General features: G+C 43.7%; 2 protein-coding genes across 4 annotated transcripts; one reads left to right on the top strand and one right to left on the bottom strand.

The window, feature by feature from the left end:
- The first annotated feature begins 92 nt into the window (after window positions 1-92).
- Window positions 93-3,000, top strand: LOC147194681 (erythroferrone). Of its 3 annotated transcripts, none has more exons than XM_086130106.1 (8): window positions 93-318; window positions 827-973; window positions 1,229-1,310; window positions 1,524-1,654; window positions 1,719-1,830; window positions 2,086-2,167; window positions 2,239-2,317; window positions 2,455-3,000. In XM_086130106.1, the coding sequence occupies exons 1-8, from the start codon at window positions 130-132 to the stop codon at window positions 2,551-2,553; spliced, it is 921 nt and encodes a 306-aa protein (XP_085986232.1). In that variant the 5' UTR covers window positions 93-129; the 3' UTR covers window positions 2,554-3,000. The 3 variants fall into 3 exon arrangements, with proteins under 3 accessions (XP_085986232.1, XP_085986234.1, XP_085986233.1); XM_086130107.1 differs by having other exon boundaries at window positions 94-318; window positions 827-943; window positions 2,455-2,855; XM_086130108.1 differs by lacking the exon at window positions 2,239-2,317.
- An 8,209-nt stretch (window positions 3,001-11,209) lies between these two features.
- Window positions 11,210-15,325, bottom strand: cyp7b1 (cytochrome P450, family 7, subfamily B, polypeptide 1). Its single transcript, XM_086129957.1, has 6 exons — window positions 15,147-15,325; window positions 14,374-14,510; window positions 13,635-14,234; window positions 13,305-13,514; window positions 13,062-13,240; window positions 11,210-12,985 (listed from the first exon to the last, which is right to left on the bottom strand). The coding sequence occupies exons 1-6, from the start codon at window positions 15,218-15,220 to the stop codon at window positions 12,695-12,697; spliced, it is 1,491 nt and encodes a 496-aa protein (XP_085986083.1). The 5' UTR covers window positions 15,221-15,325; the 3' UTR covers window positions 11,210-12,694.
- Between the last annotated feature and the right edge of the window lie 1,130 nt (window positions 15,326-16,455).

Genomic DNA, 16,455 nt, shown 5'->3' with positions numbered 1-16,455 from the left:
GAGGGAACATTTCATCAGACTGGCCCCTCCACCCCTCCCCCTTATCTCCAGCATTTGTGCGCGCTTGGGTGTATAAATGTGTGTGTATTGAGCGTCTGGCAGATAAAAGAAGGAAGCGAAGGTTGTGCCATGATGATGAAGAGCAGAGGAGAAAGTGAACCTTTCCGCCTTACTTCCCGCGGAGTGAGTGGTCCAAACATGAAGAGATGGCCGTTCGCTGTTGGATGTCGCACGATGATGATGACGATCGCGATGGTGACCATGATCGTGAGCAGCAGTCAGGAGGATGCGGTGCTCAAGGATGACCAGGTGGTCCAGGTAAAAAGCGCACACACACACACACACACACACACACCTGAGGTTTACTCTATAACTAAACGTAGCTATTTCAAACAATCACATTAACCTAAACTAGCTAGTTTAATGCTAACATAATACCACAGGCACACATGGGCTAACAATTAGCACCTAGGTGGCGCTATTGTTTGTATTACAGTAATCACAGACATATATTCTTTATCTGCTGCCAAGAGCAACGAAAATGGCTGCCGTACTGAGAAGTCGAGATGACTGTATGTTTGCTCGTGAACAGACACAATTAGTTTTTGGGGCTTGAAAGTTGATTTGCGTTCAGTTCAACAGAGGAAGAGGATTTGGCATATTTTGAGTTCAGAGTGTGGGCAAGTAACAAATTTAACTGATCTGTAGGCAGGCCTCTCAAACACAACTTGTGTGCAGATGGATTCTGGCCGGATCAAGTGTTACCCAAATAAGTAGTCGGTAAACAGCTGCGAGTGACTTGCTCTGAAAGCTTTCCTTCCTCCAGGATTGGCCGCCCTTGGGCAACTCTCCACTTCCGCCACCTTCGCCATCTTCACCACCTTTGCCACCTTCGCCACTTTCGCCTCGGACCTCCTGGCTCATGTTCATCAACAACTCCAACGTGCGCAAAAGCCCCCGAAAAATGGATACGGTGACTTGCAAGCTGACAATCATCATCAGACTGACACAAATGGGCTTCCACTCATGCATGCACTCTCACCCGCACTTTCTTCCACACACACTCAATTTCACAACACACACACACACGACAGTGGAGGCCTTTTGTTGACAACTTTTCAGTCTACGACGTGATGGTAGTGCTGATGTCATCATCACGGTGGCGACGTCATGATTGAATTTTGTGCGTGGGTGTGTGTGTGAATGATGTGTTCATCATGTCCTCCAGAGACCTCCAAGAGCTCGTGGCCCACCGGCGCCCCGACCGCATTCACAACAGGTCATCGACAACTTGCATGGCACGCTCAACGGTAGGGTCACAGCTAGCCAAATTATGCTAAGCTAGCACAGTGTATCCGTGCGTCGGCATGTACATGGATGTGGGCGTGTCTGAGTGTGTGTGAAGCAGTGTATGCAAGTGTGCATATGTTTGTGAGTGCAAATGTGGATTTGTGTGTGTGTGTGTGCAAACATTTCTTCTCATCAGCGGCCTGCATTCCTTGTCAATGCCTCGCGTGTTGCAGGCGTGTCTTCCAAAGTGTTTTGCATGTTGTGCAAGTGCCCCCCTCGAATCTCCGCCTCCTTCTTTGGCCGCCTCCCCCAAGTAGTGCGAGTGGCTCGTCGCAGCCTGATGGAGCTTCGCCCCTTCAGTCAGGTGACGTCATTCCAAAATGACCCGCTGGACAGCTAGGTGACGCCTGTGACCTCTGACCCCACAGGCCCCGCCCTCCGTATGTGCTATTCAACGAGGTCGCAGTGTCAACAATACCCACGGACGCTACACTGCCACGATAACTGGATTTTACTTGCTGAGTGCCCGCCTCCGCCTGAGTTAGTCACGTGTGACATCTTCATATTCTTCATCATCATGCACACACCTGACCAATGTTTGAGTGGGCTTGTGTCTGTACATACGGGTGTAAATTTACCTGACTGTGTGCATGTGTTTGTGCGTGTTTGTTTATTTTCATGTGCGTTCGTGTCTGCGCATGTTTGCGTCCGCACATACATTTTTGTGTCTTTGTACGTATGTTTGTAATTACATTTGTGTGTGTGTGTGTGTGTTTATGTGGCACGTGTGTGAAGAGTCAAGTGAGCGCGCTCAGGTGCGACTGCACGAGAGCGTGAAGGCGGCCATCTGCGTCGAGTCACTCTGTCACACTAAACTGTGAGTACGTTGTGTCCGTGTGCCTCGTCGTCACGGTGGTCTCTGAGTGCACGTGCACGTGTGTGTTCCAGCTCCATTGAGTCAGTGGTGGGCGTGGCCAGTGTGAGCGGCTACTTCAGCATCACTCTGACCGGAACACTCTTCTTACAGGTCGTTTAGCTTCATGCTAAGGCTAACGTATGCTAATGAGCATGCGCATTGGTTTGAAGTTTTATGTAAATCAGGTAGAACCACGGCAAGAGGGCAGGAGAGAGTTGGAGAGTGACTCCATTTTGTTTGTGGTTTAGGCTGGCGAGTACGTGTCCGTCTACGTGGACAATGCCACCGGCGCCAACATCAGCGTCTTGCCTGAATCGTTCTTCTCCGCAATCCTGCTGGGAAGTTGAACCCGCATCACTTCCTGTCTAGCGGCGTTGTCAGTCCTGCTGGATATGGTCTAACTTTGATGAAGTAGTTGAGCGGGCCTTTGTGGATGTTCTTCGTGTCTTTGCACGACAAGCAACTGCAGGCTGTGTGGGTTGCCCGACGTCCGCCTTCCCCCCAATTCGCATGGGTCGGCTTCCACGTGCCGCAAAATGATTTGCTTTTACATCTTCACGATGCTCACCAGCAGCTCATTTTGTCCTAAAGATAACAGACAAACTTTCCCGTCTGGAAAACATTTAATAAAAAAATAACACACACAAAAGTTACGAGTGTTACACTTTGACGTTTCACAGATATTTGCTTTCATGACATAATAACCATTCAGGCTGCAACTAACGACTATATTTAATAATCTGTCGATGATTGCTTTGACTAAAAAATAAAAATCCATCCCTTGTTTCCTAAAACAGGACATGATTTCAAATTCACCGTGCAGAAGATAAATTGCAAACAGAAGTTGACGATGATTCATTTCCTGGTTTGGCCCATTACATCCCTTCATAAAATCGGTGAAAAATGCTGATGACGTTTGTCCACATAAAAGCAGTTACTTTCAAACATCTTCGTCAAAAAAGACGTACTCATGCTAAGAATAAACATGAATGTTAGTGTCATTTACGATTTTTAGTCAATATATATGTTGATACAGTTTAATGTTTTAATGTTTGATGCGCCTTTGTTGTCGCACTTTTGTCTTGTTAACGTTTGAATTTTGCGCATTTGGAACATTGATACTACATCGTTTCAGTCTGTGTTCGCTCATTTTTGTTATCTGAACTTGCTAATCAAGCCGCATATGCTAGCATGGCATGTGTGAAACAAATTCATGTAGAGGCCCAAAAAAACGACCATGTATATAGTCAGCCGTTTTTAGCCAAAAATCATGACCATGTGTAGTAAGGTGTTTTGAGGTGAAAAGAACGACCATGAATAGTAAGGCGTTTTAACAAAAAAAACAAAAACAGCCATGTATAGTAAGGTGTTTTTAGTCATAAAAAACGACCATGTATAGTGAGGCGTTTTTAGCAGGAAAAAACCCCGACCATGTACTGTATATTAAGGCGTTTTTAGCCGAAAAAAAACAAAGACCTTGTATAGTAAGGCGTTTTTAGCCGAAAAAAACGACCATGTATAGTAAGGCATTTTTGGCCGAAAAAAACCCGACCATGTATAGTAAGGCATTTTTGGCCGAAAAAAAACGACCATGCATAGTAAGGCGTTTTTAGACGAAAAAAACGACCATGTATAGTAAGGCGTTTTTAGCCGAAAAAAACCCGGTGCAAATGGTTTTCTTTATTGGCTGTCAGCCTCTGCCGATGGCCCGAAGACAGCCGGGGGAGGCTCCATCACACCCCAATGACCCCGACCCTTGTGAGGTCAAGGGGATGAGAAAATGGATGGGAGGGTGGACGGACAACACCCATGCCAGCAAGAAGTGAACACACAAGCGCGACAGGCCAGAAGCTGGATTTGAACCCTCGACCTCTGCGTTCGCACTCCAACGCACTAACCAGTGGGCCAGGGAGCCAGCCCAGCGTCACACTCAAATGTATGAATGACAGCATAAAACACCTTTTTAAAAATTAAAAAAAGATCAACACAACACATTAAAAGTCATGATACTCTTAATTCTCTCTGTGTTGTCATTTCTTGCTCTTGTGCACCTTTCTTGGCTTCGATCTTCTCCACCAGTTCCTGTCTTGAGAAAGGGGATATGTCATCTGTCGGAGAAAGGGGATATGTCAGTCGTTTTTAGCCGAAAAAAACGACCATGTATTGCACGGCGTTTTTGGCCCAAAAAAACGACCATGTATAGTAAGGCTTTTTTGGTCGAAAAAAAAAGACCATGTATAGTAAGGCGTTTTTAGCCGAAAAAAACGACCATGTATAATCAGGCATTTTGGGCCGAAAAAAAACGACCATGCATAGTAAGGCGTTTTTAGACGAAAAAAACGACCATGTATAGTAAGACATTTTTGGCCCAAAAAAAACCCCGAACATGTATAGTAAGGCATTTATGGCCAAAAAAAACGACCATGTATAGTAAGGCATTTTTGGCCAACCCCCCCCCCCCCGAACATGTATAGTAAGGCATTTATGGCCGAAAAAAACGACCATGTATAGTAAGGCGTTTTTAGCCCAAAAAACCGACCATGTATAATAAAGCATTTTTGGCCGAAAAAAAACGACCATGTATAGTAAGGCATTTTTGGCAGAAAAAAAACGACCATGTATAGTAAGGCATTTTTGGCAGAAAAAAAACGACCATGTATAGTAAGGCGTTTTTAGCCCAAAAAATATATAGTAAGGCATTTTTGGCCGAAAACATAGTAAGGCATTTTAGTAAGGCGTTTTTAGCCCAAAAAAACGACCATGTATAGTAAGGCATTTTTGGCCGAAAAAAAACGACCATGTATAGTAAGGCGTTTTTAAACCCAAAAAAACGACCATGTATAGAAGGCATTTTTGGCCGAAAAAAACGACCATGATTAGTAAGGCATTTTTAGCCCCCCAAAAAACGACCATGTATAGTAAGGCATTTTTGGCCGAAAAAAACGACCATGTATAGTAAGGCATTTTTAGCCCAAAAAACGACCATGTATAGTAAGGCATTTTTGGCCGAAAAAAAAACGACCATGCATAGTAAGGCATTTTTAGACGAAAAAAAAGACCACGTATAGCACGCCGTTTTTAGACAAAAAAGAAAAACGACCATGTATAGTATGGCATTTTTAGCCCCCCAAAAAAACGACAATGTATAGTAAGGCATTTTTGGCGGAAAAAAAAATGACCATGTATTGTAAAGCATTTTTGGCCGAAAAAAAACGACCATGTATCGTAAGGAATTTTTAGCGTCAAAAACGACCATGAATAGTAAGGCATTTTTAGCCATCCAAAAACGACCATGTATAGTAAGGCATTTTTAGCCGAAAAAATATATAGTGAGGCATTTTTGGCCGAAAACATAGTAAGGCATTTTAGTAAGGCGTTTTTAGCCCAAAAAAACGACCATGTATAGTAAGGCATTTTTGGCCGAAAAAAACCAACCATGTATAGTAAGGCATTTTTGGCCGAAAAAAACGACCATGTTTAGTAAGGCGTTTTTAGCCCCAAAAAAACTACCATGTATAGTAAGGCGTTTTTAGCCCAAAAAAACAACCATGTATAGTTAGGCATTTTTAGCCGAAAAAAACGACCATGTATAGGAAGGCGTTTTTAGCCAAACAAAACGACCATGTATAGTAAGGCATTTTTGGCCGAAAAAAACGACCATGTATAGTAAGGCGTTTTTAGCCCAAAAAACCGACCATGTATAATAAAGCATTTTTGGCCGAAAAAAAACGACCATGTATAGTAAGGCATTTTTGGCAGAAAAAAAACGACCATGTATAGTAAGGCATTTTTGGCAGAAAAAAAACGACCATGTATAGTAAGGCGTTTTTAGCCCAAAAAATATATAGTAAGGCATTTTTGGCCGAAAACATAGTAAGGCATTTTAGTAAGGCGTTTTTAGCCCAAAAAAACGACCATGTATAGTAAGGCATTTTTGGCCGAAAAAAAACGACCATGTATAGTAAGGCGTTTTTAAACCCAAAAAAACGACCATGTATAGAAGGCATTTTTGGCCGAAAAAAACGACCATGATTAGTAAGGCATTTTTAGCCCCCCAAAAAACGACCATGTATAGTAAGGCATTTTTGGCCGAAAAAAACGACCATGTATAGTAAGGCATTTTTAGCCCAAAAAACGACCATGTATAGTAAGGCATTTTTGGCCGAAAAAAAAACGACCATGCATAGTAAGGCATTTTTAGACGAAAAAAAAGACCACGTATAGCACGCCGTTTTTAGACAAAAAAGAAAAACGACCATGTATAGTATGGCATTTTTAGCCCCCCAAAAAAACGACAATGTATAGTAAGGCATTTTTGGCCGAAAAAAAAATGACCATGTATTGTAAAGCATTTTTGGCCGAAAAAAAACGACCATGTATCGTAAGGAATTTTTAGCGTCAAAAACGACCATGAATAGTAAGGCATTTTTAGCCATCCAAAAACGACCATGTATAGTAAGGCATTTTTAGCCGAAAAAATATATAGTGAGGCATTTTTGGCCGAAAACATAGTAAGGCATTTTAGTAAGGCGTTTTTAGCCCAAAAAAACGACCATGTATAGTAAGGCATTTTTGGCCGAAAAAAACCAACCATGTATAGTAAGGCATTTTTGGCCGAAAAAAACGACCATGTTTAGTAAGGCGTTTTTAGCCCCAAAAAAACTACCATGTATAGTAAGGCGTTTTTAGCCCAAAAAAACAACCATGTATAGTTAGGCATTTTTAGCCGAAAAAAACGACCATGTATAGGAAGGCGTTTTTAGCCAAACAAAACGACCATGTATAGTAAGGCATTTTTGGCCGAAAAAAACGACCATGTATAGTAAGGCATTTTTAGCCCAAAAAACGACCATGTATAGTAAGGCATTTTTGGCCGGAAAAAACCCCCACCATGCATAGTAAGGCGTTTTTAGACGAAAAAAACGACCACGTATAGCACGGCGTTTTTAGACAAAAAAGAAAAACGACCATGTATAGTATGGCATTTTTGGCCGAAAAAAACGACCATGTACAGTAAGGCATTTTTAGCCCAAAAAACGACCATGTATAGTAAGGCATTTTTGGCCGAAAAAAAAACGACCATGCATAGTAAGGCGTTTTTAGACGAAAAAAACGACCATGTATAGCACGGCGTTTTTAGACAAAAAAGAAAAACGACCATGTATAGTATGGCATTTTTAGCCCCCCAAAAAAACGACATTGTATAGTAAGGCATTTTTGGCCGAAAAAAACGACCATGTATAGTAAGGCGTTTTTAGCCGAAAAAAACGACCATGTATATTCAGGTGTTTTTAGCCGAAAAAAATTATCTTGTATAGTAAGGCGTTTTTAGCCGAAAAAAACGACCATGTATCGTAAGGAATTTTTAGCGTCAAAAACGACCATGAATAGTAAGGAATTTTTAGCCCCCCAAAAACGACCATGTATAGTAAGGCATTTTTAGCCCCAAAAAAACGACTCTATCGTAAGGCCGGAAAAAAAAACGACCATGGAAAGTAAGGCGTTTTTAGCCCAAAAAAACGACCATGTATAATCAGGCATTTTTGGCAGAAAAAAACGACTTACTATACATGGTGGGTTTTTTTGGCCAAAAACGTCTTACTATACCTGTTCGTTTTTTTTGGGCTAAAAACGCCTTACTCTACATGGTCATTTTTTTCGGCTAAAAACGCCTTACTATATATACATGGTCGGGTTTTTTCGGCCAAAATGGTCGTTTTTTTCGGCTAAAAATGTCTTACTATACATGGTGTTTTTTTGGGGGGCTAAAAATGCTTTACTATACATGGTCGTTTTTTTGAGGATAAAATTGCCTCACTATATATACATGGTCGTTCTTTCGGCCAAAAATCCCTTACTATACATGGTCGTTTTTTTCGGCTAAAAATGCCTTACTATACATGGTCCTTTTTTTTCCGGCCAAAAACGCCTTACTATACATGGTCGTTTTTTTTCGGCTAAAAACGCCGTGCTATACATGGTCGTTTTTTGGGGCTAAAAACGCCTTACTGTACATGGTCGTTTTTTTGGGCTAAAAATGCCTAACTATACATGGTCGTTTTTTTCGGCTAAAAACGCCTTACTATACAAGTCGTTTTTTTGGGCTAAAAACGCCTTTCTATACATTGTGGGGGGGGTTTCGGCCAAAAATGCCTTACTGTAAATGGTCGTTTTTTGGGGATAAAAATACCTTACTATATATGATAGTTTTTTTGGGGGCGAAAAATGCCTTACTATACATGGTCGTTTTTTGGGGCTAAAAATACCTTACTATATATGATAGTTTTTTCGGGGGCTAAAAATGCCTTACTATACATGGTTGTTTTTTTGGGCTAAAAACGCCTTACTCTACATGGTAGTTTTTTTTCGGCCAAAAATGCCTTACTATACATGGTCGTTTTTTTCGGCTAAAAATGCCTTACTATATACAGGGTCAATTTTTGTTCGGCTAAAAACGCCTTATGGACGTTTTTTTCGACTAAAAATGCCTTACTATACCTGGTCATTTTTTTTGGGCTAAAAACGCCTTACTATACCTGGTCGTTTTTTTTGGCTAAAAACGCCTTACTATACCTGGTCGTTTTTTTTGGCTAAAAACGCCTTACTATACATGGTCCTTTTTTGTGTCAAAAACGCCGCGCTATTCATAGTCTTTTTATTCGGCTAAAAACGCCTTACTATACATGGTTGGGTTTTTTTTCGGCCAAAAACGCCCTACTATACATCGTCGTTTTTTTCAGCTAAAGACGCCTTTTTCAGCTTACTATAGCTGGTCGTTTTTTTCAGCTAAAAACGCCTTACTATCCCTGGTCATTTTTTTCGGCTAAAAACGCCATGCTATACCCGGTCGTTTTTTTGGGCTAAAAATGCCTTACTATACATGGTCCTTTTTTTTCCGGCCAAAAACGCCTTACTATACATGGTCGTTTTTTTCGGCTAAAAACGCCGTGCTATACATGGTCGTTTTTTCGGCTAAAAACGCCTTACTATAAACGGTGGATTTTCTTTCGGCCAAAAACACCTTACTATACATCGTCGTTTTTTTCGGCTAAAAACGCCTTACTCTACATGGGCGTTTTTTTCGGCTAAAACGCCTTACTATACATGGTCATTTTTTTTCGGCTAAAAACGCCTCACTCTATACATGGTCGTTTTTTGGGGCTAAAAATGCCTTACTATACATGGTCCTTTTTTTGGGGCTAAAAATGCCTTACTATATATACATGGTCGTTTTTTTCGGCTAAAAACGCCTTACTATACATGGTCGTTTTTTTTTCGGCCAAAAATGCCTTACTATACATGGTCGTTTTTTTCGTCTAAAAACGCCTTACTATGTATGCATGGTCGTTTTTTTTCGGCCCAAAATGCCTGATTATACATGGTCGTTTTTTTCGGCTAAAAACGCCTTACTATACATGGTCATTTTTTTTCGGCTAAAAACGCCTTACTATACATGGTCGTTTTTTTGAGGCCAAAAATGCCTTACTATACATGGTCGTTCTTTTGAGGCTAAAAACACCTTACTATACATGGTGTTTTTTTCAGCCAAAAATGCCTTCCTATACATGGTCGTTTTTTTTCCGGCCAAAAACGCCTTCCTATACATGGTCGTTTTTTTTGGCTAAAAACGCCTTCCTATACATGGTCGTTTTTTTCGGCTAAAAATTCCTTACTATACATGGTCATTTTTTTTCGGCTAAAAACGCCTTAATATACATGGTCGTTTTTTTCGGCTTATTATAAGCTAGAAACGCCTTAGTATAAATGGTCGTTTTTTTTCGGCTAAAAACACCTTACTCTACGTGGTCGTTTTTTTGGGCTAAAAACGCCTTGCTATACATGGTCGTTTTTTTCGGCTAAAAATTCCTTACTATACATGGTCATTTTTTTTCGGCTAAAAACGCCTTAATATACATGGTCGTTTTTTTCGGCTTATTATCAGCTAGAAACGCCTTAGTATAAATGGTCGTTTTTTTTCGGCTAAAAACACCTTACTCTACGTGGTCGTTTTTTTGGGCTAAAAATGCCTTCCTATACATGGTCGTTTTTTTTTCGGCCAAAAACGCCTTCCTATACATGGTCGTTTTTTTTGGCTAAAAACGCCTTCCTATACATGGTCGTTTTTTTCGGCTAAAAATTCCTTACTATACATGGTCATTTTTTTTCGGCTAAAAACGCCTTAATATACATGGTCGTTTTTTTCGGCTTATTATCAGCTAGAAACGCCTTAGTATAAATGGTCGTTTTTTTTCCGGCTAAAAACACCTTACTCTACGTGGTCGTTTTTTTGGGCTAAAAACGCCTTGCTATACATGGTTGTTTTTTTTCGGCTAAAACCGCCTTGCTATACATGGTCGTTTTTTTGGGGGCTAAAAACGCCTTACTATACATGGTCGTTTTTTTTCGGCTAAAAACGCCTTACTATACATGGTCGTTTTTTTTCGGCTAAAAACGCCTTACTATACATGGTCGTTTTTTTGGGGGCTAAAAACGCCTTACTATACATGGTCGTTTTTTTTCGGCTAAAAACGCCTTACTATACATGGTCGTTTTTTTTCGGCTAAAAACGCCTTACTATACATACTTACAGAACCACGGCAAGAGGGCAGGAGAGAGTTTGAGAGTAACTCCATTTTGTTTGTGGCTTAGGCTGGCGAATACGTGTCCGTCTACGTGGACAATGCCACCGGCGCCAACATCAGCGTCTTGCCTGAATCGTTCTTCTCCGCAATCCTGCTGGGAAGTTGAACCCGCATCACTTCCTGTCTAGCGGCGTTGTCAGTCCTGCTGGATATGGTCTAACTGATGAAGTAGTTGAGCGGGCCTTTGTGGATGTTCTTCGTGTCTTTGCACGACAAGCAACTGCAGGCTCTGTGGGTTGCCCGACGTCCGCCTTCCCCCCAATTCGCATGGGTCAGCTTCCACGTGCCGCAAAATGACTTGCTTTTACATCTTCACGATGCTCACCAGCAGCTCATTTTGTCCTAAAGATAACAGACAAACTTTCCCGTCTGGAAAACATCTTTAATAAAAAAATAACACACACAAAAGTTACGAGTGTTACACTTTGACGTTTCACAGATATTTGCTTTCATGACATAATAACCATTCAGGCTGCAACTAACGACTATATTTAATAATCTGTCGATGATTGCTTTGACTAAAAAATAAAAATCCATCCCTTGTTTCCTAAAACAGGATATGATTTCAAATTCACAGTGCAGAAGATAAATTGCAAACAGAAGTTGACGATGATTCATTTCCTGGTTTGGCCCATTACATCCCTTCATAAAATCGGTGAAAAATGCTGATGACGTTTGTCCACATAAAAGCAGTTACTTTCAAACATCTTCGTCAAAAAAGACGTACTCATGCTAAGAATAAACATGAATGTTAGTGTCATTTACGATTTTTAGTCAATATATATGTTGATACAGTTTAATGTTTTAATGTTTGATGCGCCTTTGTTGTCGCACTTTTGTCTTGTTAACGTTTGAATTTTGCGCATTTGGAACATTGACACTGCATCGTTTCAGTCTGTGTTCGCTCATTTTTGTTATCGGAATTTGCCAATCAAGCCGCATATGCTAGCATGGCATGTGTGAAACAAATTCATGTAGAGGCCCAAAAAAGTTAACGCATGCTGACGGTCGCTGTCTCATACACAAGTTAGCACGTTGCGCTTGGGTTTCAAACCCGTCTGATTTTTTTTGTAGTCCACATTAAAGCTGGAATTTCGAACATTTTTGTTTTAAAACTCAAGCCACTACTAGTGGAGATGTTACAATGCTGGTTAAGCCTTCAACATTTTGCTGTATTTTTCAACATTTGATTCAGTGCCTGTCCACTAAACACTCACAAACACGCTCCAATGTTTTGTAACGAGTGCAACTGTCGGTGACTGAGTTAAAATAATTACCACTTGGCTAACAATTAGCGGGCTCGTTCCCTTTCGTTTGCAATAAAACAAACTCAAGGCATCTTCTTGTAATGTAGTCTTCCACCAGAGGAGGGCGACAGAACTTAAGTTGACGATCGTCAATTCAACGTCGACTACTCGGTAACATTATTGATCCTTTAATTTTAGTCTCAACTTGCTGCGTCGTGCCTCTCAAGTCCAAATGCTGACTCACAGCTTTTCACAAAAGTATTGTATCAACCCTTCACCTATGCTACGTGGACTGTTGCAATAGTTTTCCAAGCTGCCACCCTGAAGGTATGCGCGCGTGTTCCGCCGTGAGCTTGTTAGAAGACGGGAGGCGGAATGGCAGTTGGAAGGTTTGCCTTCCCCCTACGTGGGCATGACCAAGATAGTATAAAAACCAGCAACTCTTCCGCATCTTACGGAAAAAGGGACCACAGCAGCGTATCAACATTTCAGGCATCCATTGAATAGTCCAATTGAGAATACACAGTAGACTGTTGCTAGTTACTGATAGTATAGCAAACATTGAAGATAAAGAGCTGGTGAAAGTTGCCCAAAGGTTTTCACGGAGACGCGGCGCTGCGCATGCGGTATTGGAAGCGCACGTCGCGGGCGGGCCGCGGGATGCCGAGGCCTGCGCGGCTGGCGTCAGGGCGCGCGTCGGGCTGTCCCGCTTCGAGTCGCAAATCAAAGTACAGCAGCAGCAGACACACAAACTGCTTGATCTCGTTGACAGCAAAGAAACGTCCGGGACAGATGGATGCTCCCGAACCGAATGGCATCAGGTAGTGGTGAAGTTTTCGCCCGTTCTTGAAGAATTCCGTCTGCCGGGCGAAGCGGTCGAAGCAAAATGTCTGATGGGACAAAAAAAAAAAAAAGAATGACAAGTATCGGGTAAAGACGTGACGGCCCGGCGGCGGTGAACACTACCTGCGGCTGGTCGTAAACGTCGGCATCCATGTGCACACTCCGCGGGTACAACGCCACGATGTCGCCTTTCCTCACCGCCACGGCACGCTCATTGTTGAGACGCAGGGTCAGGTCCTCCTGAGCTACGCGGATGTTAATCGACGCAGAGGAAAGGCGCAGGCTCTCGTGGACGGCGCTTTCTGAGGACCCGCAGGAAGTCAGGCTTTGGCAGACACAAGAATGCGGTCGCGGCGAGTTTCCTACCCAGAAGAATCATCTTGTCCAGCTGCTGTGCGCTGAGCGCCAGGTCGGCGGCGCCTGCGCTGAATTTGTGTCCGCCGCTCTCCAGAACGTTTCGGATCTCCTGGCGGATGGCGCGCAATGCCTCCGGATGCCTCAGGAGGTGGTACGCCGCCCAGAAGCCGGCCGGCGCCGTGTTGGCCACCGATGCCCACAGCATGGCCAAGTGATGCGCTGAAAGCAAAGCAAATTCAGCGCCACAAAGACTCATTCACTTTGTTGTCGGTGACCAACCGATGTGGTAGTAAAGGCGGTGACTGCTGAATGAAAAGTCATTTAAGAAGTTGTACTGACCCGCTTTGTCGGCGTCGCCCAGGATGGGGTGGCGCTCCAAGAGCTGGGCGCGGCGCCGGATGAACTGCGATACGCCCGCCCAGCCGGACATCCTGGGCGTCGTCAAGTAGCTCATCAGCTTCCGGCGGATCCCGCCGACGCCGGCTAGTAGCCAGACGGGAACCTGCGCGATGAGCAGCGGGAAGGCGTCGTCGAAACGGATGAAGGAGGTCTTGAGTTGCGCCGCGTCGGCGTGGCGTCGGCCCTTGGCCGGCCGGCCGTATAAAGTCAGGAAGGTGGCCTCCAACGTGACCTCCACGCAAAAGTCATACAAGCCTCGCGTGCGCCACGCGCCGCCCGGGCGCAGGTGGTCCTGGCGGAAGATCATCATCAGGTTTCCCATCATGCTCTGCGTCAGCGGTGACAGGTGCTCCCCGTGGAGGAGGCGGTAGGCGCGCGCGATCTGCTCGGGCAGGCCCGGAAAGGTCCCTTCGGTGACGGGCGTGTAGCCGAAGGCTGCCGGCGCCGCCCGCCTGCTGAACTCTTGGAAGTCCAAACGTCGGCGTTCTTTGATGATGGCCGGGTACATCAGTGGGTCCATGACGAAGGTCATGTAGCGACCTGCCGCACACACAGAGCCGCCGAGCGAGCCCAAATCACTTGCGCTCAATCGTGAGGTGGCCTTTTCATTTCGAGACTGACTTTGTGCCATTTTCTGGACACCGTCACCTGGCAAATGGCGATAGCCGGCGAGACCAACCTGCCATGTGAACGGTAAAAACGTCTCCAAAGTTTTTCTGCTGCTCCTCCAGGAACTTATGAGCATCTTTCCTGAACTCCAAAGCTTTTCCCAAGAACGGAATCCAGCCGTTTATTAGCGGAGGTTCGCCCAGACGACTGACACACACACACACACACCACATCAATTTACTGTATTCTAGTTCACAGAAGCTATACAAAATGACTCCAACAAACAAAAGAAAAATGCACTCACAAATGTGAACTGAAATGACATCATATGTTCGTAAAATGAACTGAAACTAACTCTAATAGACAAAGAAAGGTTTTCTTAGCTCTTATTTCTAATTCAGATGCAATATAGACTTCAATCCACTTTCATTTTGACACCCCAAAACCAAGCACAATATGGAGAATTACAGTTCACTGAGAACTAAAAGGTTATGTGGAACTTATTACTCGACTATTGTGAAGAAACATATTACTTTCAAATGCAGGTGACTACTCCTCTGTAACATATTCCAGTTTGGCAGTAATTGCTCAACATTGGCGATAAGTCCAGGGTGTCCCCCCCCACCCATTTTGCCCGACGTTTCAAGATCCACAAAATGGATGTGTGACGTTGACGCTCAAGCCTCTTATCACTTGATCAATGATTAATTTAGGAATCGATTTCAATAACAAAGTTCGCTCGTTTGACGTCCACGCAAACGACTTGACTCGATTAGCGAGCGGGACAACACTAAAGTATGCCTGTGACGTCACGAGCAGAGGACGTGTTTTAGCATCACCGACCTTTTCCGCCGGCGGCGTCCGATGTGGACGAGCGCGAGAATGAGCAGCAGCAAGCACACCAGCGGTTGGAGCATCTCGGCGCGTGTCACCAAACAAGACAGAAAGCGCGACGAGCGTCACTTCGGTTTAGATGCCGAAGGCGGGACTTGAAGTCACGGGCGTGCTTGAAACTCGACTCCACACCGGAAGTAATACTGCGCATTCAGTCACGTGACACCCTCCTACGATTCCAAAATGAAAAACAAGTGCCACAAGTGTTTCGTCAGTCATTACATTGACTTTTATTGTTAAAGGAGAAATGCCCGCTGGTAAACCAACTCACAACACCGTCGGCACGGTAGCCACAGACGCTGCTGTGCGGCACACTCGTTTTTAGTCCTCCAGGCAGCTGTGACACCGGGCATTACTACAGTAAATGACGTGAACTCGCTTTTGACAAGAACGTCATACAAAGTACGCAAATTAGTAACCATAGTAAAGGTTAACATACTAGGATTTTGTAGCCTTTTCTAAGCAGGGCTGAAAGTCACAAGAACTCGCTTTTCACAGAATCACTTTAAAGTATGCAAATTAGTAACCACGGTAAAGGTCAATGTAACTATGACTTTGTAGCTTTTTTAAAAACTCGTGAACTCCCTTTTGACGCAATAACGTTTTCCAAAGTATGTTTTGGATAACGGGGCGGCCCGGTAGTCCAGTGGTTAGCACGTCGGCTTCACAGTGCAGAGGTACCGGGTTCGATTCCAGCTCCGGCCTCCCTGTGTGGAGTTTGCATGTTCTCCCCGGGCCTGCGTGGGTTTTCTCCGTGTGCTCCGGTTTCCTCCCACATTCCAAAAACATGCGTGTCAGGCTGATTGGACGCTCTAAATTGTCCCTAGGTATGAGTGTGGGCGTGGATGGTTGTTCGTCTCTGTGTGCCCTGCGATTGGCTGGCAACCGATTCATGGTGTCCCCCGCCTACTGCCCGGAGATGGCTGGGATAGGCTCCAGCACCCCCCGCGACCCTAGTGAGGATCAAGCGGTTCGGTAAATGGATGGATGGATGGATTTGGTTCTGTTGTGTCGAGCCATGATATTCAACTCTCACTGGAGCAGTTTGCAGCCCGGTGGATGTTTTGGATAACGTTATTGCATTACAACTTATGCGCAGTGTAGTGCAGACCCCTTCACACCAAACCAGAAACGGAATCATTTATGCTTCGCGTCCTGTTTTTGTATAGTAAAATGATAGACATTTATAATAATTTAAAAAAACAATTTGACAGAATAATCCACTGTTTTATCTTTCATATATTAAGAACTGTTGCAA

This window comes from Hippocampus guttulatus, chromosome 14 (assembly GCF_054856545.1).
Source record: "Hippocampus guttulatus isolate MCC_2025c chromosome 14, RoL_Hgut_1.0, whole genome shotgun sequence".
In the NCBI taxonomy this organism is placed as follows: domain Eukaryota; kingdom Metazoa; phylum Chordata; class Actinopteri; order Syngnathiformes; family Syngnathidae; genus Hippocampus; species Hippocampus guttulatus.
This window is presented reverse-complemented; position numbering and strand designations above follow the sequence as displayed.